Source organism: Lucilia cuprina, chromosome 4, assembly GCF_022045245.1.
Source record: "Lucilia cuprina isolate Lc7/37 chromosome 4, ASM2204524v1, whole genome shotgun sequence".
In the NCBI taxonomy this organism is placed as follows: Eukaryota; Metazoa; Arthropoda; class Insecta; order Diptera; family Calliphoridae; genus Lucilia; species Lucilia cuprina.
The window spans coordinates 100,232,677-100,260,420 of NC_060952.1; the positions used below are offsets into that span (position 1 = coordinate 100,232,677).

The following is a 27,744-nucleotide window of genomic DNA, read 5'->3' on the forward strand; positions in this document are numbered from 1 at the left end:
AATGCGTTTAACAACTAACAATCGAACTCATTGAAGTTGCCCTCATATATAAGAAAAATAAATACAACATAAAACGATAATGAAAGGAAAATTGTGTTAGCCCATTCGGTGGTAGTTGTGTTTTTTGTCGGTTTTATTGCATGCCTTCGCTTCGAACAATGTCCTTTTTAGTATGACACAAACAAAATTTTCTTTGCTGCAACAAGTTCGACGAAAGACTTCAAACATAAACACAACAACATTACAACCATTCTAAGGGTCTTATTCGTCATTAGCAACGTACAACTACAAAGAAATGGAATATTTCAGTGTCACCATGGGAAAGTTAATGATTAAAGAATTAAAGATAAAAAAACATGAAAAGTAAACTACTATTCTAGTCATAGTCTAGTCATAGTCTAGTCATAGTCTAGTCATAGTCTAGTCATAGTCTAGTCATAGTCTAGTCATAGTCTAGTCATAGTCTAGTCATAGTCTAGTCATAGTCTAGTCATAGTCTAGTCATAGTCTAGTCATAGTCTAGTCATAGTCTAGTCATAGTCTAGTCATAGTCTAGTCATAGTCTAGTCATAGTCAAGTCATAGTCAAGTCATAGTCTAGTCATAGTCTAGTCATAGTCTAATCATAGTTTAATCTTTGCCTATAATTTAGTCGAATAAGCTTTTGCAATATATTATTTTCAGTTTCTCCCCATTGTGCATATTTCATGTTTATTATTAAACGAGCATATTTTAAGAAGAAATCAGTCACGTGTTTAAATATTCCTTAAACATTTCTGTCTACTGTTTGAATATTTATATTAATTTTCATAACAAACATGTTGCAACAAACTTTAAGCTTGAACTAATAACAACAGCAGAATTATGGACATTGTTTCAACCGGCGTATAGTGTTGGTATTCTTTCGTTTGTTCTTCCTTAACTTCCGTTTTTCTTCTTGAGAGGATGTTTGTTTTTTTTTTTTTTTTTTGGTAAAACAGCATAATATATGTATTTTTCTTTTTGGCCCGGTTTCTTATTAGGTAACCAGGTTAGTTCTCTGTGTATTTTAGTTTTTGGGTAAAAAGGTTTGTATGTAACTTAACTAACTATTACAGACACATTTTTTATACTTTGTTCGTTTATCTTTCTTTTTTGAATTTTAGATACAAGTGCAAGTATGAATGTTCCGGTTGTAAATTGGTTTTGTTGGATTTTGTTCTTTTTGACCCTAAATAAATTAAGTTTGTCACCAGCAGTGTCTTCATGTTTATAAACAGTATTGTAAACTATGCAAGTTGAGACACACCTCTTGGAGAATAATATATTATAAATTATAGTTTTAGTATTGTTCGTCGTAACATTAAATGTTTATGGTTTATGTCGTACATTAAAGTCGTGTATTACTATATAAATTGCATATATTTATTTATGTGTTAATAATATTAAATTAAAACTCCAATAATAAATTCCATTAAAAAAGTTGATTTAAATCAATCATTTAGTTATTTATGTGTTCGTGGTGTTAATGAAATCTTTTTAATTAAAAAAATTTAATAATTTAGAATTTGTAGAAATTGTTACATTTTAACAATTTTTTTTCTAATAAAGTTTTTTAAAATAATATTCTTTATTAATTTGTTAAAAGGTGTTCTAAATATAATAGTATTACTTAAATATAAAAACATTTTTTTTTAAATCCATTGTTTCAGTGTTTCCTACTGTTTTGTGTGTGTAACAATTAAGAAACTGCGGTATGACGTGTTCCCCCGATGTATTTTATTAAATGGTATTCCATTCAACTGTAGTCACCTGGTTTTTCATTGCAAAAAACTTATTGATCAAGAAACGCTGAATTATATGTTAATTAAACAAAAAAACAAGAAGATTTAGGAAATATTTTGTACATGTAAGGTGGGAGCGTTTCGGCAACAATCGCAATACATATTTTTTTGTGTAGTGTTGGGTTTTGTCATAATAAACATTGAAATGTTTTGAATAGTTTTTGTGTATTTTACAATATTCATCTGAATTTTTTTGTTTAAACATTTTTATGAACATTTTATTTCATAATTTTAAATTTAATTTTTTTTTTTTTGATTTGAAAACACATATATAAGCTTTTTTTAGAATCAAAGCAAATTAATTTATTTTGACATAACCCAAGCACTTTTTAAATAAGCAAATAAAAATCTGCTGCTTTAACGATTTCACCATAGTGCATCCCGATATTGCATTTTTATTTTATTCTGCCATCAAAAGTGTCTTTCAAAATTTTATTAGAAATATTATATTTTGAGTTTCTTTACTGCATATTTAAAGCGAAAATAGAGTATATTTTCGGTTTGCCCATTGATGACAAAATTTTATGAACTTTTAAACAAACCCTGCAAGAAATGAAGCGAGAATTGTCTTAATACCACTAGAACTGTTAATAGAACAACATACACTAGTACAAATTGGGTTAGACTTTATATGGAAAAATACTAGAACTAGCAGTAGTTGAATGGCGCCACTTGTAGACTAATTTTTGTTTGACGTGTGTTGGAATAAATTAATTTTTTAAATTATTAAAATATAATTTTGAAACATTTTGCATAAAAACGATATTTTTAAATATATCCCTTCAAATGAGAGAATAAAAAGTGTATGCAAAATTAGGTCCAGTTGCAAGCTAATCCCTATGTAAGAATGTCTATTAAATATGTAAATGTTTTTATAACGAAATGGAGATATGTAACTGAATGGAATTTTTGGACACAATAAAATTAGATAGAACCAGAATTTCTTCAAACTTTCATATTGAATTGTTAGATAAATGAATTTACAACATTTTTTATATCATTTTTTCGTCTTTAGAAATAAACCCGTCTAAAAATCTTGTTGTGAAGTAATTTTCACTTGTAATTGTGCAGGAGGATTGCAGAAGAGCAATTATGGCGACTTTTTATAAATATCAGAATTAGTATCATGCCGGTTCTAAAGAACCCAATTGGGTACAAGACCGTATATTATTCACGGGTCATTACTACCCTGCGTCACGCCACACATCATCATCGTTGACATCAGTCAAGCCGTACGATAAAAGAATCAGCTGTTTTTGGAAGAAGACAAAAAAGAGATGGAAACGGTCGTCTACCTTCTGACTATATCAAATTACAGTTGTATGTTAATAACCTCAATTCTTCATCATTATCACATCATAATCAACATCATGATATTGTTAAAACTGAAAAAAACACGTACGTTTCTTTTATTGGGTATGGTCAGTCAGAAAGTTTGGTACAAAAGGTAATTTTGTACAGACATAAAGTGTTAAATGAAGATGATGGTTTTTAATACTTTTTTGTCCAGTATATACATATGAGATGAATGCACTGTGTGTGTTTTTTGTCTCTTCTGTTCAATATTGGAAGATAAAAGAGATCAATTACCACAAATGTGAAATATACATACATACTTATACATATATATAAAGTTTTATTTTTAACAGAAGTTCAATGTTTATTTGAAGATTTAATGAGTTATGAAGAAACATAATTAAGAAATCCCTATTGTCTGTTAAGAAATAAGATATGATTAAAATTTATTTTTATACAGTTTTTCAGAAATAGATAATAAAATAAGTACATGTATTTTGTTTAAGAATCTAATTCAAATAGAAATAAATTTAAACCACCTGAACGGATGTTTTTTAAAATTATATTTTTTTTCTCTCTTCACAAGAATTCCAAAAACCTTCATATGAATTTAGCTGCTTCTGTGTGTAAATTACAGTTTATTTCATGACAACACAATTAATTTGTATCCGTTCTATGACCTCCTATGTAGAGGCCAACAACAAAGAGATGAAATTTTATCCAAAAAACTCGGAAGATAATTTCACTGATCACTGAGCATATTCAACGTTTTGTATTGAGAGCAATTGTTTGTTGAGTGTGTGTTACTATCGGACATGACAAACAAAATTTTTGTCGGCAAAAAACGGAAATAATTATATCTTAAGATCTTAACAGATGTTTATTTTGTCTTGGACATGATACTTCTTCCTTAAGATCAATATCTTGTTTCATTTTAGCACTTTTTTATCTTATTTTTTCTGGCAGGCTTTTTTAAATTTTTGCACAAAAAATTTATAAAGATTTTTTTAACACATGACAACAATGATGAGAACTTAAGATGCAAGAAAAAATAATAAAAGTATCAATTTTATGATAATGATCTATATTTTGTTGAAGTGACTTATAAAAAAACTTTTTGTTAACTTTTATTTAAAAATTAATACTTTCGACTTTTCAATCAAATAAGTTATAGATGAGAATTATACTCAAGTCTGCAAATCTTAGGTTCTGTTCTTAGGTGAAATCTAAAATCATATTATAAATAAATATTAATTATATTTCGTCCAACAATTTTTAAGTACCTACATCTAATACTTATAAATCCTAATTTAGATAGAAAACACACAAATTAATATAAAATATTTTAAAATTATCCATTCAAAATCAGTGTATGAACAAGCAAACAAATAATAAAACAATCACACGTACTTTATCGTTCTAAATGTAAATTCAAATAAACTCAATGTGAAAAAATCCCCTAAAAAGTTATTTACTTTATTATCCTCCTCATAATTCCTAGAAACTGAAACCGCAATTCTGCGTGCTCCTCATAGAGGAGTGTTTAGATTTTGGGTTTTCCCCTCTATACTTACTACAAAATACATCCCGTTTAACTTTCTAAAAAAATATAGTTATAAAAACCTGACCACCGATAAATACATGTTCCTGGCAAAAAACACGCATTTTGTTCACAAATAAACTAAAACAAAAACAATAAACGCGCGCGTAAACTTACTTAATATTCTGGACAAACTTGAACGAGCGTAAACGAATACGAGGAGTTAAATGCAAATGACGTGTTTCGCTGATCAAACAACGTACGAATATGAAACATTAAACGATTATTTAATAACGTCTTCGATCGTGTGCCAGGTGAATTTTAAATTAATAGATATTTGTTGTATTTAAATTTTTATGATTTTAGAACAAACGAAATTATGATTATCATCGATTCATAGCATTAAAACCTGACTGGATTGGCAAATTATATGCGAACATGTCGGAACAAGTGTTAGAAACTATAATCGACTTGGGTGAACGTGCTTCGAGTCAGCCAGTGTTTTATATGGAAGTCCAGTCCAGAAGTTGAAATTTTTGTTTTTGAATTTAATTTTGGCAGTTATTTTTATGTAAATCAAAGGGAATAGTTTGAAAACTTTAGCTGAGGAATTCCCGGAAGAACATTGAAGTTATATTACATATTACATCACTAACGCACATACTGCGTGTTTAAAACAAACATATATGAATGTACATATTAAGCACATACAGTACACACGTATGTATGTAAGTATGTGCGAAAGGCGTATTAGGAAGGGGAATCCAACACGTATCGTTATGATTTAATATTTCCTATTTTACACGTTGCCAATATATAAATAATGGATTTTTTTTGTAAGTCTAGCTTATTAAAATCATAAGAAGTTCCTATGGAAGATACTTTGAAAAGAGAAGAGTTCAACCACCCATTTGAATGTCATTCATACACCCAGTAATAGTAGCACTCATACATTAGACAAGTGTGGTGTTACGTGTTCAATCATGAAATTGTAATCGGGAAGTAGGCAAACAGGCAGGCAGGCTGTTTGTCTTTAATCATTTAAAATATAACATTAACAATTATAAATCAAATTAGCATGTTTGTAAAACCACAATATATTTAATCAATTCACACAAAATTTACTCATACCCCTTTATTTTATTATTGAAAATTACCGTCCAATTCCTCCATTATTTGTCTCGGTCGATTTATTTTTATACACATTTTATTTAATTTACTCCTTATATAGAGCTAAAAATTTAAATAAATAAATATGTACATAATTATAACACTAACACGTTACCTCAAAAACCTCAATAAGATATTTTTAAACCATAAACCGTTATATATAATTCGTTTTAAAACATCTCTCGTCAATGCAGCAAACTGAAAAAATTTAGTAAAACACATTCACAGAAATACTTATTGTTTCCCAGATTTGGTAAAATAATGACGTAACTAACATTTTTAAAATATACGAACATACCATGTCGTACGTACGAATACAGACCATATTTAAATAATTCGTTAAGACAATTTATAACGGTTTTTTATTTAAATTGTTTTTTTTAATTATTTTAACTGTTTCATTGAAGAGAACAACACCGTTACCTCATCCCAGCTGGAAAGAGATAGAGAGAAAGGGGCAAAGATTTCATTTGGATTTGATAATGATAAAGATCACTTCCATATAAATGAAATATTGAATATAAAGATTTCCTTTATTAAGAATAAATAATATACAAGATAAAAATCAAGATTACTCATCAGTTAAACGGGTCTTTGGGTTTTAATTAGTTTACATGTAATTTTTTCTTTTTGCATTACATATACATATATATATATATACATATAAATGTATGTACATTGTACAACAATTAACTCGAAAAATGTATTTAATAAGCACATTAAAATAAACGTTCAATGTTAAAACTCAAATTCGTAAAACAACTCTGTAGAATTTCTTTACAACTGTATTATTTTAATATACATCTCTGTTTTTGTCTCTAAATAATAACGGTTTATTTGAAAATGTAGCAACAAATATTTGATATGGAACAATATTTTTTAATTAAGTGCAGACAAAAACCGAATTCTTATTTTTTGTTGAGGACAATTTTTACTTGATACAATATTCTTTCATATTTATAATACTTTCTGAGAAATACTACAAATGACTTTATATATGTATGGTATCAGAAATGTTCAATTTAACTTTGTTTACTGCTTTAAAAAAGTTAATCACTACAAATATTCATCTAAAAAATATTTGTATCTGTAGAACTTCACAGTTAATGTCCATTCATTAATAATTGTTAAAATTGTGACAATATTCTATTAAAAAAATTTTTTTGTATGAAAAACTTAAAAGTAAGGAAAATCCGAGATCAAATATTACTTTTATTTAAAAAAATGAATTCTGTAGAAAATAGTGAACGGTTTGATGACCATCAACTTTATTCGAAAAAACAAAATTGAAAAAAAAATATCTGAAAAACACAAGCATGTATAAAAAACTTAATTTAACTATCTATAAATTTATTATTTAATAAAGACTTGTTTAATTTACATTTTAACTACCCTTTTCACTACATAACCTTTTATGTATGTTGGGATATGCCAATAGTTATTGCATTACTTTGAAACAAAACGGAATGAAACAAATTAACAAAAATAGCAGTCTGGCATCACATTTATCTATTGCACGTGTATAAACAAAACAGCTGTTAGACATATTTTTTTTTATAAATTAGTAAACAAAAAGCATTACGCTAAACTAAATTAATATTATTTACTTAATTATTAAATAAAAGAAAGACGACATGGAAAGTTTGGCAGAATTTGTACAATTTATGCAACCAACACAAAGATTGGATTTAAAGGCGGTGGCACTAACTCATGTCTTGGGTAGGCTAGTTACAAAAAACAAATTCTGTTTGTAAAGATTACTGAAATTAAAAACAATTTATTCACAGGTCTTACTGGTTCACCAGAAGGAAAAGCAGCTATATTATCATTGGATGATATGTTAATAGCTTTATTTAACTTAACCACCGATGCTACTTTGGCCATTTCAAAAGATTCTGTTTTGTGTTTGATTAATCTAACAGCCGATGAGGATGGCGCTATCAAAATTTTCCAAACTGCTAAACAAGTGCATCCGGTAATACCTATAGTTTTCATTATATTATAGAAAAATTATTTTTCTAACCAAGTTGTTTTTTTAGAAATTTGAAATAGTGTCTGCTGCTGTTAAACATATTACAGACGAAAACTCTGAATTGGCTGATCCTTGGACTATGGTTTTGAGTAATCTCACACGTGTGGAGTCTTTGGCTCATGAAATTCTAGATGAATTGGAAAAAGATCCAAAAACTTTATTGAATTTAGCTAAAGCTTTTGCCAAACTAGACTACAATAAAAAGAAGGCTAAACTGCACTATTTGGCACCCATCTTCTGCAACTTGACACAAACAACTAGAGGTCGTGAATTGTTTTGCCACAACAAATACAATCTACTGGACAAGATTTTACCTTTCGCTTCTTATGAGGAATCTATAGTAAGACGAGGCGGCACAATTGGCATTCTTAAGAATATTTGCTTTGATCCCGTGTACCACGATATTATTTTAAGGGAAACCGATGACATTCTTTATGCCATTTTATATCCACTATGTGGTCCCGAAGAGTTTTCAGATGAGGAAAATGAAATGTTGCCACTGGAGTTGCAAGTAAGTGAACTATAAATAATATTATGATTTACTTACCTTACCTGTTGATGCCCCAATAGACTGTCGTTAGCTTTTTTTCGCTGCAGTTGAGTATTCACAAAATTGTTGCACTTTTGTTTCAAATTTGCATTTAAAAGCGTTGTTTTCATTTTGAACTTTAATTAATTGCACTTTTTACTTTTTAACTTTAGTTATTTATTAGAAAAAACGATTTTTTCACAAATTCCAATTTGCACTACTTTGCGGTTTTAATGCGCGTCATTGACTAAACAAGAAGAAGAATTAGCTAGTGTCAGTAAAAAAGAAGAAGAAGAACAGTACAATCGACAGCGTTGCCATTTAAATGTTTTTATAACAAAAACACGTTAGGATTATATTTTAATATATAAAGTAAAGTGGCAGCATTTCAAACAGGAAAAGGACAATAAGTTGCTTATATAAGAAAGGTAGATGGCAGCATTAACACAGGAAAAGGAAAACTTAAAGTGAAAAATAGAGTAGCCATATGCAGTAATTAATAATAATTATTTTGATTTATTTTCAAAAAACTACATTTTATTTGAATTCATTATTTTTTTATTAAAATTTTATTTTAAACTATTTTGTGCCTACATATTAACTATTTTCTTTTATATCTAATTTTAGTACTTACCAGAAACCAAGACGCGTGAAGAAGATCCTGATTTGCGCAAAATGCTTTTAGAATCTTTGCTACAATTATGTTCAACAAAAAAATCTCGTGAACAACTAAGACAAAAGGGTGTCTATGAAATTCTACGTGAACTGCATAAATGGGAGGCTAAAGAAGGCAAAGACAAGGAATGTCTATTGGCTTGCGAAAATGTTGTTGACATTTTAATAAAGTAATTAATTTATTTATATCATATTTACTTCTAGCACTTATAAATGATTTGTTTTCCTAATACTTTTGCAGGAGAGAAGACGAAATTGGTTTGGACAACTACAAACAGGTGTCTGTACCCGAAGATGTTGCCGAAAAGTTCGTTAAAGAAGATCAGGAATATTTGAAGGATTTGCTGTAGATATTTGTAATAAAACCACCAACGTTCCAAGATTTCTGGATGTTTTTTTTATAATAGATTTCTTTGTAGTGATAATTTATTTTGTAATGCATTTTGTTTATTAATTTTTGATTTTATTTCTTTTTTAATATTTCTTTTATAAGCAAATGCTTTTAAATGCAAACAATAAATATACATGTATAATAAATGTATTTTTTTAATATATATTTAATGTAATTTATTTATTTAGCAAATCTATTTTTTATTTGTTTTTGCATTTTAGCTTAAATTTTATAAACTTTTATGAAATAGAAAAATTGCTATTTTATGATTTTTGGTCAGTTTTTTGTAATATTTTCAATAAACTTTTTTTTAAAGAAAACTTAAGCATTTTAATGAGTAATTAACAATTTATTTAAATCTGCTTTGTTTTGAAAACTTTTTGAGTTTTTATTTAGTTATTTTGATTTGTTTTAATGTTTGTTAGGTTTATTGTTTAGTTTTTTGATGAGAATGCAAGCTTTATTAGTTTTTATCTAATATTTAGTAATTTTTTTAATTATTTTATTTTTGTTTCGAGAGCAAAGTTAACTTTTTGTTTGAAGCCCAAGTTATAAATCATGTATATTTTATATTTTTTAATTTTTTTAGTTTTATATAAAGGAAACCTTAACAACAAGCTCATTTGTATTTAAATGAAGAATGTTAATTATTTTTTTATTATATATTTTTTTGTTTGTTTTTAGCTGATTTAGTAGGTGTTCATATTTTGTCTGTTTAAATAAGAAAAAAAATTCCTTTCATTATCACACCTTAACTTGGCTGAATTTTGTGTTTTTGGGGTTTTGTTTGTTTTATATTTTCTATATATTTATATTAAACTTGGTCCTTTTATATTTACCTTGTTATGTTTTATTCATTTACTTAGGCTTTTTATAAGTAAAGTTTGTTTGTATTAATGTATATTTTGTATGTATTTCGTGATGTTCTTTTAAAAGCAATTGCTATAAAAACTAACAGAGGGTTTAACTTTTGAATTTTTAAAAGAAAACACAAATTTAAAATATAAATTTAAGCTAACTAAATTTTTAAACTAAACAAAATGTTATTGAGATTTGTTGATAAATTATGAATTTTTGCTAACGCTGTCCTTTTTAATTAAATTTTCACTATTGGCTAATGTTTTTGTGTTTGAATAATTCACATAGCTGGACTTTTGAGTTCATTTATAAAATTTGAATGCAAATCTTGTTAAATTTCTCCCTAAATTTCCTGCTACATACATATGTATTTAGTATTTTTTAATTTAATTTATGGTTGTTGATAACGTTTGGTGTTTATTGAAATAATTTACATAATTCCGTTTGTATTATTTTTAACTATTGAAATTTTTTAAGTAATTCTAAACTATGTTAATAATTTTTTTTAATATACTTAAACTTAGCAATTAGTTTTTTGTTTTTTTTTTTTACAAAATTTATTATAAAATTTGAACAAAAAAGTTTCTTTGTAATTTTTTGTTAACTCAACTATTTTTTATAAATATAATTTTTAATGTGAACGCATCTTAGCATAAGTGTTGATATATATACATGTGTTAATTTTAGGCATTTAATTAAAAATTCCTGAATTTAGGTTTAAACTTGTTAATAACTAAAGTTTGCTTTTTCTTTAAGAAAATATGTATTTAATATGGAACCTAATTATAACAATTTTTTTTAAATATTTTTTTTGTTAATATAGTAAAAGTAAAAAATTACACTATGGTACTGAAATATTAATTTTGTTTGCTTTTTATTTAAGAAAATATGTATTTAATATGGAACCTTATTATTAAAAAATTTTAAAATATTTATAAATTTAGTAAAAGTAAGAAAGTACAGTATGATACTGAAATATTTATATAAATAAACTTTTAAAGTGATATATTTACTAGATTACTAGATTTGTTAGATTATTTGATTTAACGATTTTTAGTGATTTCCCAAATGGGATTTTATATGGAACCTTTGATGAAATGTAACTCGATTTTCACAAAACTTTGATCTATTGATATAAAATAAAATAAATACAAATATGAAATTATCTGCTATTGAACCTTTGAAAAAGTTTTTGTTTGCATTAAATAAATGTTTCATCCATAGTGCAACTAAACTAAAATATTTTGTTAAATTAGTAAAGCCAGTATATATAGTATTAGGTTTTTATAATTAAATCTATTTGTTTTTAATTACATTAGTTAGTTTATACTAAATGAATTAGTTAATATATGTAGATTGATATATTTTTATATAAATATAATTAAATTGTAATACTTATTTTAGTACATAAATTGCATTAAATTTAAATCACATTAAAGTTTTATTTTTAACCTTTTTTCATATTTATATTTATACAGAGACTTAAAAGAATCAAATAAATTAAATAATAACACAATACAAAAATTATAGTTTTAATTCTTTTCCATCTCTGTGTATGATAATAATAGTAATAATGTTAATTCACTTGTAAGAAAACAAATTACAAATAACCGAAAAAATACAAAAAAAAGAAGAACAAAACGAAATTCGCCTTCGATATCGTTAAAATTTATTTGAGTGTATAATGACAAAGTTACGTGTGCCAGAGGATAATGGGGTTTTCGTTCTTTTTTTGTGGAATTTTATATTTTTTCTTTATATTTCTAACTAATGCTGTAGAGAACAAACATCTTTATATTTTATGGGTGATTGGCTTAAATATAGCAAAAATATATAATTTCTTTCTTTGCTTTATAAAAAAGTAAAATGTTTTTTTTTTAAGAAGTTTTGCCCTTTGCTTGGTTTTACAGTGCGAATGATTTTTAAAAATGTTGAGAAAAACTTAATGCTTTGTGTTTTTTTAGATTTTTACTTTGAATTTGTGAACGAACGAGTAGTTTGCTAAAGATTTATGGTGTAAAATGTGTGAATTTATTTCATATATTTCGATCCATAAAATATGTTCTTTTTTTAATATACATATATGTAGTCGTTATAATCTATGATATTATTTTCGTTTTTTTGCTATAAATGCTTTCAAAATTTACAGCTTAATAATAAATAAATTCTTATCATGATTTATAATAGTTAAGTTTTTGTTGCTTGTTTTTTATTTTTTTGGTTTCTCTAGATTATAATAGTTAGATATTTTTGGACTATAATACTAATTAGAGTATACGGTAATGCTACCTGGTGGTATCCAATTGATAATTATTCATAAATATTACAACTAAGGATGTCAGCAAATATTTTAATCTAAGGGATGTCGTTGATGATATGTGTAGAGTTTGGGAGGCGGTATTACAGGCATCGGCATCGCTACAACTCTGCAGACAGCCATGTACGTATCTTAAGGAATAGAAAATATTATTTTAAAATTATTAACTTTAATTTGTATTTCTGACTTACCTGTCATCGTAATAGAATTTGCCACAGTGTGACATACGTACGATTTCCGTGTCTGTAGTTAAAGTGCCACTATCTAGAGCACAACCTCTCACTGTTATAGTTTCACCATTGTCATCTGTTATATAACAAAATTTTAAAATTAACATATATTAAAGTCATCAGTGAGTATTTTAAACGTTTATTGTTCTCATCAAAATGTAAATAGAATCGATCTTCACTATAGTCTAGCCTATATTTTGGTCTAAAACATAATTTGTAGGCCTATCTACAGTAGTATAGTCCATAATGTAGTCTATAGTATAGTCTATAGTCTGGTCTATAGTCTAGTCTATAGTCTAATCTATAGTCTAGTCTATAGTCTAATCTATAGTCTGGTCTATAGTCTAGTCTATAGTTTAGTCTATAGTCTAATCAATAGTCTAGTCTATATTCTAGTCTATAGTCTAGTATATAGTCTAGTCTATAGTCTAGTCTATAATCTAGTCTATAGTCTAGTCTGTAGTCTCATCTATAGTCTAGTCTATAGTCTAATCTATAGTCTAGTCTATAGTCTAATCTATAGTCTAGTCTATAGTCTAATCTATAGTCTAGTCTATAATCTAGCCGATAGTCTAATCTATAGAGTAGTCTATAATAAACCCTAGTCTATAATTTAGTCTATAGTCTAGTCTAGTCTATAATCTAGTCAAGGTAGACTATAGTCTGGTCTATAGTCTGGTCTATAGTCTATTCTATAGTCTAGTATATAGTCTAGTGAAAAGTCTAGTCTATAATCTAGTCTATAGTCTAGTCTAGTCTATAGTCTAATCTATAGTCTGGTCTATAATCTAGTCGATAGTCTAGACTATAGAGTAGTCTATAATAAAGCAGAATCTATAATTTATTCTATAGTCTAGTCTATAATCTAGTTAAGGTATGGTATGGTAAGTGCACAACAGCCCTATTAAATAAGTAACAATTTCTTTTGTTTTCAAAAAATTCTTTGTTTCTTTTTTATCTATCAGAATTTCCATGTAAAAGACTATTAATATGTTCCCAAATAGCACATCATCAATATCATCAGCATATAATCGCCATAAATCATCGAAGATTGTCATCATACAACAACCGTTTATATTGTAAGTTCATTTCTATTTTTGAAAATGAAAGAAAAAAACGACAAATTGCTTACCATAGTAACCAGCAATTTTAATGCATGCTGTAGCTGGAAACAATCCATTTCTACCTTTACGTCCACCCATGCACGGTGATTCCAATATACCGGTTGAGTAATTATTGTGAAAAGGATCATCACAAGCCTTGTTGGTGCCATTATATGAAACACATTTGAAACAGTCGATGGCAAAAACTGAAAACAAAAAATTAAAGAAAACACAAAATAGCAGCAACATTTAAAAAAGAACTATTGAAAAGGACATAAAAGACAAAAATTATCACATTACAACAACGGAAAATACACACATGTTTATTCACATAAACGAGGATAATCTGAAAAGTTCTTTATTTGTGTTAAATGTTCAGGAAAGGATTGATAAATTGTTGTATTTGAAAGGAATACAAAAAGTAGTTGAAAGAACTTTTCAGCCTGCTTTGTGTATGGATATATGTATGTACGTACATACTTATGTAGATAAATGTTTATAATCGTTGACAAGCCTGTGAATGTTGCTGAATGCATTAGAGTGTATGTGTGACAGTTTTTGTGATTTCGTCGTATGTTAAAACTCACCATTTGTTATTGTTGTCATCAATATAGCACATACAAGTCCTGTAATGGTTAAAGACCACAAGTTAAAAGGCAGCAACGGTAGCGGCATATTGTTCTAGTCTGGTTGTCGTCGTTGTTGTGCTGTTCTGCTTGTTGTATACGAACGAACAATTTTCTGGCCCAATACAGCTAATGTAGTTCCTATTGTTGTAGCTGTGATTTAGCTTCCTAAATTTTGCACTCTCCTCTGTTTTTGTTTTCTTTTTTTTAAAGACTAAAAAATGTTTGTTTCTTCTAACTAAATTCTAAAGTAGTAGTGGTGGAGGCAATTACGATGATGAGGATGTCGAGGATGTTCTTGATGTTGATGTTGATGACGATGATAATGACTTTGCCCTTTTCCTTTTCTTTTTGTTTTTTGTTCTCGGTTCCTTTCCTTTTTGTTTTCTTTCTATTTGTGGTTGTTGTCGTCTCGGGTGTATGTGTGTGAGTATGTGTAGTTAATTTTATCGTTTACGGTTGTTATTGCTTCTACTACATACATACGTCTTCTACTATCACTACAACAACAACTGTTATGTTTGTTGATGATGTGTCCTTGTTGTTGTTTTTAATGTGCTGTGTATATGTCTACTTCCTGCGGTTGTTGTTTTTGCTGTTGCTGCAGTATAAAAACCACTTGAAATTTTAAGATGATTTAACGACGACAAGGATGCTGCTGCTACTTTAACTATTGTAGCGGCACGCATGGTTTTATGGTTTTAGGAAATCATAAAAGTCATGTTACTCCTGTTGTTGTTGATTCTTTTTCTCCATACAACCTTTAAACCACACATTTAGGCTCATAATCAAAAATAGGCAGTTTCAGACATTATTGGTGATTATATCAATCTGCAATGAATAGAAGTGGGAGAAGAAAAAAATAAGTTAAAATGGGCGAAATGTTATGTATGTGTACGTATTTATATGCCAGAACAAAAATCAATGTTAAGTAGAAATCTTTACATTTTAAATTTGTTTCTAGAGTTTTTTGTTATTTCTTTTATGACTATTTGCTTGAAACATGTTACTCGTACTTTAGCACATTTGGTGGTCATCATATTACGTGTCTATTATAATGAAATACATTAATACTGCTTATTCTTAAGCAATAGGGTGGATGTTATTGTAAATTGTAAAAAAGAGATTCTAACAAAAATTTTAGAAATTGTAACTCTATAACCAGTTCAAAACGATACTCATTTTCAATTTCGAATAAATTAAACAAAGTTAGTCCTCGACTACACAGTGCAAAAAAAATGTTATTATAACCATATACGGACACCATTACTTATTAAAAAGCCAAGAAAAGAGAATGGTGTTTCCTCGTGCCCAAAGTCATGTACTTTTTTAATGGACCCAAAAGCTCATATCTTGCAAACCGTTCGGAATTAAGATTGAGGTTAAGTTGTAGTTCTTGCCATAAAGAACATATAAAATCAAAAAAATGCATCTTCAATATTAAAATAGTTTAAAAAATCGACATTTTGTGTGTTAAAAAAATGTTTTAAATGCTTCTCTAAATTAGGCATATAATTACTTAATATTTATAATATGATAATAAATCGTTAACAAGTATACGTTTACGTGGTTTAAATTTGTAAATAGCTTTGAGTTCTTATATAAGTACATAGTATTATGTCGAATTTTATAGAAAACTTTTTTTTGTAGGTCCACCCTAACATTCACATATAAAATAAAGATACACTAGGAAAAAATCAATAAGAAATATATTTCATTAGTTAATGCTATAAAAAATCCGCCAAAGTTTTCCTCCCAATAATTCTCTTTTTGTCCGAATATTTATACACATAGAAATATAGAAAATAAAAACGTACCATTATTTTACCAAAATCGGTAATCAATAAAGCAACGAAAAAAGTGCAAAAAGGTATCATATAGATTCTAGAAAGAACAAACTATTATTGTTATTGCAAGGAAAAGGGATGCAAAAATGTATTAAAGAACAAACTATTATTGTTATTGCAAGGAAAAGGGATGCAAAAATGTATTAAAGAATTTCTTTAAGTGTATGTAATATGCAGGCTTCTTGAATATATATGTTAAAATGAAATTCGTACATTATTCAAAAAGTCGTTTTTAATAAATAAAAAGAAAATCAAAAAGAAAAATGTAGAGTAAAACAAAATAAAACAGTTATAATAAATTCGCGTGACCCTCTTACATATTCTTGGGGAGTAAATAAAAAATACTGTAAACCCCATAAAATTGATGATTACGCCAAAAAAAAAACGAAAATAAGGAAAAGGAACCAAAAACCCACATAAACTCTATAAAAAATAAATACTAACAAAAAAAAGAAATTCAAAATATAAAAAGCAAATATATGTGTGTAATAAATTTAACTTTCAACAACATTTTAAGCTTATTGCTACTGCAAATGGCAAGGGGAGGCAAGACTAGGGAATTTGTTCACAGCATTGTGGACAAACTCACAGTGAGACAGATTTCTTTATGGCTGGAGATGAGGGAAATAAAGGTTATAGGTTTCCTCTTTTTATGACCAAAGTGTAAATAATTGCTTTTGCCTTATACGTCGCTGTTGTTCTTTTGTATTGGTTTTCAACAGATTTTTATGACCCGCTAATTCCCTAATGTTTTAACAAAATAAGATTCTAGTTCATGTAGTGTCATTGTTAACTAAACAAAAAGTATAACAAATCAAACTTTTATACACTTGCCAACACTCAACTATAAATTATGACATTTGTGTGAAAATATGACCGTTAAATCAAAGTAAAAACCACATAAATCTGTGCGATACGCAACAAAAGTTCCTTTATATTTTACGAGAAACATGTTTTATTTATTGCCAATTTTTTATATTTTTTCCATTTTCTTGCCAAATTAACGAAATCTGTTACATTTGAACGTAAATTTTGTACTGATATAAAATGAAAACGAAACGTTAAAGCAACAAATGTTTAATTTTTATTACGTCGCCTCATTTTCAGTTTATTAAAAACACATTTTTTATGACTTTTGCTTTATAAATATTACAGCATTTTATCATAAAACGAATAATCATAAAAATAATTAACAATAAGAACAATATGTTTATGAAACAATTATAATTAAAATAACATAAAAAACCAACCAACCAAATCAATGGAAAGGTGGAACAAGGTCATGAAACTCAAAGGAGACTATTATTAAAATAATACAATATTATGAAAATAAAATTTACGTTTTTGCTAGAGAAGGAAACGGAAATTTACACCAACACAATATCACTTATTCATAAATAAGAAGTTGATAAAACAAAATAAGGAAAACATTTCTTAGAATTTTAAAAAATAATGTCATCGTAAGTAAGCTTAACACAGGAGAGAGTAATGCTAACAGCAGTTAACATGGTCCAAATCTCAGCAGCAGAACACTGACAACATCTTTTAATTATATTGTTTTTTTTTGGTGAAATATTTATATTTTCTTGTACATTAATTTAAGTGTGTGTCATATTATTAAATTTCTAAGAATTTGTTTTCTTAATTTTTTTATTACTTTCTTGCTTGAATACAATGAAAAGAAACTAATTTGTGTGTTTTTACTGGATGTAAGATGGTAAAGAAATTGAACAACTTTTCGTAGAATTGTGTTTTTACACTTCGGAAGAATTTTTATAATACTATATGTATAGGTACTATGGAAGTGGAGTCTATTTACTTTTAAAAATAATTTGGTGAAAATCGATTTATTTCTTTAATGTCAATAATTTTGTTAACTATTAGTGTACTTTTACAAATTTATAGGGCAGGCGTCAACAATTTTGTACTTTAAGAACTTCCAGATATACACACAATGGACTTAACCATAGACTAACCTATAAACTAGTACATAGCGTTGTCAATAGTCCATTGATTAGATAATAGATTAGTCAAAAGTACCTTACAAGTGTAGGGTATAATATAATCGAAATTGATCGACTGTAGTTTATCATTTTATTCTTACAATATATTAAAAAATTTACAAACTTATTAAATTTAAATTAAAATCTACTCAATCTCAGGACCACAAATATTATAACAACAACACAAAATAAACACTTAAATGAAAATGTCAAAATATTATCTTGTCCTGTTTATGTCAGACAAAAGACCAGACTCACGGCAACAACTACAAGCAGCAGCCAAATAAAAAAAATAAATATTTAAAATCAATTATCAGTTTCATGAAAACAGAAACAATCTTGTTGTGCGAAAACTTTTGAAATATTCGATTTAAAATAAATATTTAAAATTAATTACTGAAACCACTGAGATGTTGAAAGAAAAAGAACGCGATATTGTGGAAAACAATGTTAAAGATTTTTTATTTCTTAAATAAACATTTCTGAGTTGTTCATCGCTGTTTTTATCGAAATTAAAAATCAACCATAAAAAAGTAAAACAAATTTGAAAGTGTAATCAAATTATCTTTATATCTCTGTCAACATCCTTTTCCTTTTATTCAATCAATTCATTTCTGCATAATGGCACTTTTGTTGTTGTTGCTAGATGAGGTTCTCTTGTTTTCCATTTTTTATGTTGTAGGTCCTCTTCTGATTTTTTCCTGTTGTTTTGTTTTGTCTTTTATTATGGTAATTACCTATTGAAACAACCACTACAACATCAACAATGACTACAACTACTACTAACTAGCTAAAGTAGTAGTAAATGTTTAGGTATATTTGTGTGTAGCTACAAGTTGGTGTATGTAAAAAGGAAACGGAAGCTAAAAAGTAAAACAATTTTACTTTGTAAAAATATAAAAAAACTGGCAAATTAACATTAAAAATCATAATAATAGTAATAATATGCAATTCAGACTAAAATTAAAAGAGTTCTGTTAGCACAGTTTACAAAGTGTAATTAAAATTTTTGCTATTTTTATGTTCTCTATTGTTAAAATGGGTGTATCTTTCTTTTTTGTCGCATTTAAATAACTGGTTAGTTAGTTTAATACATTTTTATTTTGGTTTAAAGGGAATTCTCTACCTTGTGTCCATTAAAACTTATTGTGTTTTAACAACAATAATCATTATTATAATGATGATGATAAAAATAATGAAATAAACAACGGTTTTATAGAAAAGAAAAGTATTGAAGCCTAAGTAAAAGAACATTATTATAATTATCTCTTCAAATAAGGATTTAAACTTAATTTTTTCTTTTCTGCTTAAAAAACTTTTTCTCTCTTACTAATATTGGCAGCAATAATGTTAATGATGAGTATTTTATAAAAGGTTTTTATGTTTTTATTAAAAAAGTTTTGTCATTAATGTAAATAATAAAACAATTTCATTTATAATAAAAAGGTAGATTAAAAGAAATTAATGCAATTGTAAAAGGTAGCGTTTGCATATTATAAAAATATGAATTTAAATAATTAGTTATAAAAATTTTTTGATACTTATTAAAATCGACTGAGAAATAATTTGTGGTGACAAATAACTTCGTCTGGATTTTTCTTCTTTTTTATATTGTAATATAGAAAAATGATAAGAAAATGCAATTTTATTATGTAACCAAATTTTTATGATTCCAGAGAGACAAAAAAATGTAATTTCGTAAATAAATTAATTTGTGTCCCCCTTGTATTAAACCTAATTAACTTTAAGAAATTTTTATATATTTTCTGTCTCATTTATTTTTACTGCAACATTAAAGATTTCACCACAATGTCTCATATAAAATAAGTGAAATCTGCTTAAATCATTTCACCTGGATAAATCTGTTTATGAAAATTTAAAAGAAAAACTCTTTTCAGTTTTAAATTGTAAACATTTTTAATTAAAATTTCTTAAGTAAAAATCACACACACGTAAAAAGCATATGTGAAAAAGGTATTTTTCTTCTTGCTAAAATCATATTAAAATGTTTGTGTATATCCATGTGACTACATAAACGTATGTGTGTGTTTAAGTTATTGTATTAAGTAAAAATGCTTTTGAAGTAAAATAAGATTTTCTAATTAAATAAAATACCCTGAGCTGAATTTCAAGAAATTCCAGCACAATAACCTTAAGTTTGGGGAACAAAAAATCCTTTTAACAAGTAAATTTCTAGAAATGTATGAAAAACATTTGAAATTATTAAGAACTTTTTAAGAGTGTGAATACAAGCTATTAAACTCAGTATTACTCATACGCACATGTATACATTATGCTGGTACACATTTTTGTTAATAGTTTTCCCTAGAATAGTTAGCAACATTTGAAACTAAATATATGCCTTAACAACTACTTTGAATCGAACACAAGATCAAAATTTTTTGCTTTATATTGTTTTTAATAAATATAATTTATCGTAAAATATATAGAATCCCTTTTTTAGAGTCTCCTTAGTAAACATGCGTTAACAAATTCTAAAACATATTTAACAAATAACAGGTGCTCTGGGATTTATACAAAATTTAAATACTTAAGTACATTTATAATACAAATTTAAAGGTACTAAGCGAAATGCATTACAAATATCGCTCATTTACTTCAAAACTGTAACAATTCAAAAACATTTTTATTGAAAATTTTGTGTTATGACATTTTTAAAGAAGGTAATAAGTTTTATCAGGTCATGAGTTCGTTTCTAATTTAAGACTCCGGTCTATTTCTTGTTTAGTAAATTAGGTAGGAATTTAATTTGTAATTGTATTATATGCAAGTAAAATATTATTTATCTGGTTTAATAGTTTCTGATCGAAATTTCGTATGAATTAGTTCTTCTACTCATATACTTTTATGAAAATTTGTTAACAAATCTGATAAAAATTAAAAAAATAATACCAACTAAAAATCATAAACACATTTAACATCATTCTTACTAATCCAATCGGCTCTTCGTCATTTGTACATATGTACATATATTCATAAATCTGTATTTTTAGTTTATGTGTACATATAAGTTACACATATGTGTATGAAAATATACTTTTATATACATGTCTATATAGAGCATGTTTGTGACTTTAAAAAGTTCATCAAAGGTAAAACACAAAAACAGACAAAACAACAACATCATCAACACAATGGCAACAAGATAAACACAAAAAAATCCAACAACAACAACAGAAACAATCATATGTAAGAAAAGAAACATAAAACCAAAACAATTGTTAAAACTCATGTGTTTTCTACGGGTGTAAATGAATGTGCTGGCATGTATGTCATGAATTTCACCTGTGTTCCTAAGATATTTAGTGGTTAGAATAAACAAAAAAAAACTTACAAACACCGTGTCTCACTTTTACTTACTCTATCAGAATTAATTGCTTACTCAAACTCCTAAACATTTAAAACATATAACGGGATATGCTTTACTTATGTACTTATATATTACTTGATTCAAACTGTTTCTCCATGTGTCTGTGCGAGACAATGTGTCAGTTTGAGAGCATGTGTGTTTGCTTTTGTGGCATGTTTTGTTGCAGAGCAAGAGACAAACAAATAAATTAGCTGCCATCATTTTGCGTGAAATTTTAATGAACCAACATTTTTTTCCTGTTTTCGTTTTTGTTTTACAACAAACAGATTTTTGCCTGTATAAACATCAAGTAGTTAGATAATGTGAACTCAGTTTCACACAAACATATGGAGGGAACATACATACATAGATAAATACATGTGTATATTAGGATGCTTAAACTACTTTGGAAAGATAAAAAGTTTTTTTTATTAATAACTACGAATAAATTTAAACACAAATTAGATAAGATAAAATTTTAAAATTTAAAAGTTACTTTTAAACTCCAAAATGTTATACAAATTTTAATCTCTACATAAACTTTTAGCTTCTATAAAAAGGAAGCCTTCCTAATAAATACTTACATACACATATATGGTAACAGATGACTACATGTGTGTATGTGTTTATTTACTAAAGTCGTACATATCTTCATGCATGCATGAGATTGTTAGTGTGTTGGTAATGAATGTTAGGAATTACTGTAATTAGCTTAAGAAATCTCACAAAAAAAAATATTACTAAAATTATTCATTAGCACATACACTTTAGCAAATAAAGGCGTGTTTATTTGTTCCCTTAATTCTTTCAGAGAAATGTCATTACATGTGTCAAACTTTCAACACTCAACATTGGATTTGTAGCATTTGTTTTACGAAAGCAGTTCGAAAGTAAAATGATAAAAAATCGTTTTCACTAAGAAAAACTCAAATATATTGTTAAAAACTCGAAACTCAAATAAACAAAGTTTCACAAAAAACATAAAATAAATAATTTTTTTTTCGAAAAATCACAGCTAAAAAAATACAAAAACATGATTTTTAATATGTAAAATTGTAAGTTATTTTACAAAATTCCGCTTTTAACTACAAACTTTAATTTGAACATTTACTCTATAATACTTTCTGGTCTAAGCTCGTATAAGCACAAGTGCCAGCTGTATATTAATTGTGTTTAAGAAGGTACAGCAAAAATGTTTCAAATTAATTGGCAGAGATTTAGAAAATTGTCTAAGTTGCTCTGTATTTTAATAAAAAAACACAAAAAATATAAAATATTCAACTAAATGGCTAACATTTTGTGTAAGAAACTTAATGTTAAGAAATAAAAGTAAATGGACAAAAAAAGATGTTACTTAAATTTTGTTCAAAATTCAGTGAATTAAATAAAAATTGTGATGCATTTTCAACAATGTTTTAACATTATTAAAAACACAACATAACAATTAAAAAACACAAAAAATAATTTGCTTAATCTAGCATTTATTAACATTAAAATAATTTCGTAAAATTAAATATTTATTTATGACTCATACGCCTTTTTGTTTTCCCCTTCTGATGGCAACAAAAATTAAAAAAATAAAAAAGCGGATTTTTAATTCAACACTCATACGCCACGGGGAGTCCAAACCAACTTGAAAACACCAGCCACCACATTCGAAATTTTACGCTTGTACAAGTTTTTTTTTGTTGATGGGATTATGTAAAACTTGTTAAATACTTGAGCGGCTGCTTGTTTTTTCCACTTCTCCCACAACTTTTTGTGTATTTTACGCAAGTGCAAAGATAGAGGGTCTATATAATTCTGGTAATATGTAGCATGGCGTTTTAGCGAATTTATTTTTAATAAATTCGTTTGGTTTATTTATCTGTAAAAAGTTGGATTACAACTATTAAGCGCAATAAAGGGAAACAAAAAGATAGCAAATACGAAAAAAGAGAACAACAACAGAACAGTAATAGAAAAAACACTTAAATATGAGCAATGATTTTAAATTCTTAAGCCGCTTAAAGTAGTATTAATAAATGAAGGGATAAAAATTAACTAGAAGTTTATGATGAAATACTAATATGTATAAAAACCATAAGTTTTGAATGTTTCACGAAATTAAGATTTAAATTTGTGGTATTTATATATAATAAAACATTTGTCTGTAATTTTAGTATTTTATGTTTAAAGAAAAATTTTTTAAACTAACATTTTATACCTTTTAAATGTATTTGTTTTATACCACATTATAGTGGGGAGGGTATTATTCCTTCGTGCTATACCAATCAATTCAAAATCACATTCTGAGTAGATTAAGACTTGACTTTCTACCCAAAAAACCTTATGAACAAGGTACAGGTCACAATTCAAAAGAAAATTTCATTAACTTTTTGGTTAATATTTGGCCGCAGCCACTATAAAAAGTCTCCCTCAAAAAATGAATTAAAGTTCCTTAACTCTCTTAAAAGCTCTAAAATATAAAAATCAAAATTGGCATATAATCTTTATATAAACATAATTGCATCCATCAAATTTTATTAGCGATCGGCCAAAATGTTATACTATAAAAACCTTTAACACTTGATTTTCCCACTTTTTTACTTTTATACTTATACAACATCCTTAGAATGTACTATAGTTTAAAAACTAATTACTTACACTTTATTTAATATTTATAAATAATTTATCTCATGTTAATTAGATATTTTGATTAAAATCCAATTTAATTTAAACGTATTCATTGTTTATATAGCAGCAAAATGTATAATAATTTTATGTTTAAGTCTGACATCGACAGTTCTTCATATATTGCTTTAATTAAGTTTTACTCAAACTTCAATAATATTTTTAGTGTAGTTACTCTTACATGTATAATTGTTATGTAAACACATAGATACGTTTATCTAACTATAAATAAGTTATAAATGTTGGTAAATTAAAAGTATCAAGTGTAATGCTATCAGGTAAATGTGTGAATAGAATAGGTAGTTGCAAAGAATATGTATATGTCATCGTTTTTGTTTTAAACTACTTTAAAAGCGCTTAAAATGAATTAAAATTGCCAAAATTTAAAGTTAAACAAAAATAGGTATTAAGATTGTAACAATCCAATATTAACAATAGATACAGGTCTTATTTGCAAAATAGCCCAACTCAGTAAATCATAAATTATCTCTTTACTGCATCTAAGTAATGCATAGAGTGGTAAAACTATACCTTTGTGTTCGTAATCTTTTTTTGCAGCGCCATACCTTTAAAATTTCAAAAAATTATTCGAGTTCTATGATAATGGTAGGTAGGTTTAACTCAAATCTTGAAGGAGAGTCCGATTTTTCTGATTTTTTTTTAGATTGGCTAAAAGTAAAACTGGGAGAAAGCAGCTGGTCCATCACCACCCCCCGTCCGTCAGCCGGGGATGCACTCAGTAGGAAACGCGGCAAAACCCCCGATAATGATATATTTATTATGAAATATCTAGTTAATAGTTTTGACAAGAGACAGTGGAAGCGATGTTGCAAATCTGTATATATGTATCTAAACTATGTTGTCTAAATAACTTATGACTGTGGTATGTATATGTATGCCTATGCTCTTAAGGAGTATATATGCCTGTTCATTTCGTTGCATATATTATTCCAAGTACACACTATAAATTTAATGTTCATGTCTTTTCTTTAGAAATTTGAAATTCATCCGGATGAAGACAACACCAAGAGAAATTCCTTGGATTCTGTTTTTTTTTCAAGTTGTCCTTGTTGTTTTTGCCGTTGCTGTTCATTCTTTTGTTAAACTTACACCTTTTGGGGTTTTCATTATATCAACTTGTTCTATATACAGTCTCACAAGCATACTCTTACATACATATACGCATTTTATACAAACAAACATTTATGTATAGAAATACTAACTCACACATTTAAATACTTCAGAAGACTTTAGAATTTACTTTACACAATGTTTAGTGAAAGAAAAGTTGGTACAACAGAAGCTTAAAAGATTAGTTTATTTTTAATAGAACAAATCTTAAAGACTAAAGGCAAAAATTATTCAACAGCTTTGTCTTTCCTTTTATTCATTGATTATTACCTATAACCACGTTAAAGGCAAATCTAATTGTAAAATCACCTGTTCACGCCCTTTGTTGTTCAAAAAACTCTTTTGCACAAAATGTCTGTTAAAAAAAAATTAAAATAAGTATTTTTTTTTTTGACACTCTGATAACCTGGGAACATAAATCTTGAGTTAAGACCGTGACCAAAATTCCATATATTATCATATATTATCGTGCTGCAGTTAAGATGATAAAATGAAAATTTGTCACCAAGATTCTGTAGTAAGTATTAAAATTAGTTGTGCCACTTTTTTCGAGATAAGAGTATATTTAACATAATTATGATCGGATGTCATGATTATCTTAAGAAACAAGATGTCCAATTGTAGGAGAACTAGGTGAAGTAATTGACCGATTTTAATAATTTTCAATATGTTTCCTTCCTGACAAAAATAAATTCATATACCATTCATTGAATTTTCTTTAAAATTACTATCAATAGTTTGATTACGAGTTTTGTATAGAAGCACATAGGTAAATCGACTCTGCTGATTGGTATATTATTACTGTACTTTACTATCATCAGCATTAACGCAATAAAGCCTTTACACTAAAGTGGTCTAGGGTATAATTACAAATAAAATATATAGAACAACTTTGGTGCGGTGTTTCTTTATATTTTGAGTGTGAAATTGCATATTTATAGAAGTAAGTTTCTTATAAAAAGAATAAACTATTTAAAATATCTGACAACCGGATATTCCAGCTTTTAATAATGTTGTAGTTGTTGTTTTTTCATTCTCACTTCTAAAGTGTTTTGTTATTCATGGAATTCATTAAAATTGTAGAACCCTGAGTAATACCGCTTAACAAAATACATACATAAGTAAACAGTAACATTGAGTATGAATGCGAGTCTTACTAAATAGTTAAGGACTAGAAGAACTTTCACTACAACTAAAGTTTTCAAAAGATAAAACTATTTAAAACTAAAAGTGTGTGTAACTGTGTGCGTATTGCAGAAAGATTGCCCTGCAGTTTGGAAAGGTTTTTATGAACTATTGATTTAAGCTCTATGTTAATGAACTAATTTGAATCATCATTATAAATTAACAAAAAAATTGTTTTAGATTACTAAGGAGCTCTAAAGAGAGTTTAGTGTTTTCTCACTAAATTTAAAAATTATGTTAAATATATGAATTCATCTCTACTAGAGTAGATACATAGACACTCTAAAAACATCTGGGTAGTGTATATTAGAGACGTGGTGTTTTTTATATTATAAAGTATAAGTAAGTAAGTAATACATTTGCATTTACTTTAGTTGTTGCTTTTATGTTGATACATCTTAATGCAATTGTTGTGTACACTACCATATGGAGAAATGATTTAATAACTTTTTTCTAGCTATAGATGCGCTATCATGGCAATGCTGCCCACCATTAAGTCCTACTGCATAAACCATTAAAGTTCCTTTTTTATTCATATTGAAAATCGTATTTTACTTCATTAAGCTAATTTATTTAAAAAGACATTTTTTTATACTTCGACTTTTAATAAAAATAGTTTACAACACTAGGGCAAAGAGGATAAACATTAAAAATTTTTTTTTAAATTATAATTTTTCGAGGGTAAAAATCTTCAAAACTGAAAATCATTTGCATCATTCTAAAATTCTTATATATTTAGGTATACATATACACGTACGTTACTTATAACTAACTATGTATTTGTAAACTTGAGTATGAATCATGAAAATTTAAAAAAATATATTACAAATTATTTATGCATCGCACAGTGGTATAGGAAAAAAAAAGAGGGAAATAATTCGGTAACTTCTAAACGGTTAATCCGATTTTAATGAAATTTGGTATGCACAAAGAGGAGGTGTTGTCG

General features: G+C 27.0%; 2 protein-coding genes across 8 annotated transcripts in view; one reads left to right on the forward strand and one right to left on the reverse strand.

Annotated features, from left to right (window-relative positions):
• The first annotated feature begins 7,367 nt into the window (after positions 1-7,367).
• LOC111690254 (protein HGH1 homolog) lies at positions 7,368-9,572 on the forward strand. The gene is made up of 5 exons (XM_023452706.2): positions 7,368-7,547; positions 7,616-7,803; positions 7,868-8,371; positions 9,017-9,234; positions 9,306-9,572. The coding sequence occupies exons 1-5, from the start codon at positions 7,463-7,465 to the stop codon at positions 9,412-9,414; spliced, it is 1,104 nt and encodes a 367-aa protein (XP_023308474.1). The 5' UTR covers positions 7,368-7,462; the 3' UTR covers positions 9,415-9,572.
• A 1,593-nt stretch (positions 9,573-11,165) lies between these two features.
• LOC111690256 overlaps positions 11,166-27,744 on the reverse strand; it is a 76,390-nt gene continuing 59,811 nt past the window's right edge. For all 7 annotated transcript variants that reach the window (XM_046949619.1, XM_046949617.1, XM_046949620.1 and 4 more), the window contains 4 exons: positions 14,551-15,420; positions 13,993-14,169; positions 12,822-12,936; positions 11,166-12,761 (listed from right to left, as the gene is read on the reverse strand). In XM_046949619.1, the coding sequence (XP_046805575.1) occupies positions 12,599-12,761; positions 12,822-12,936; positions 13,993-14,169; positions 14,551-14,638 (543 nt within the window). In that variant the 5' untranslated portion in view covers positions 14,639-15,420 and the 3' untranslated portion in view covers positions 11,166-12,598. The remainder of the gene's footprint in view (positions 12,762-12,821; positions 12,937-13,992; positions 14,170-14,550; positions 15,421-27,744) is intronic.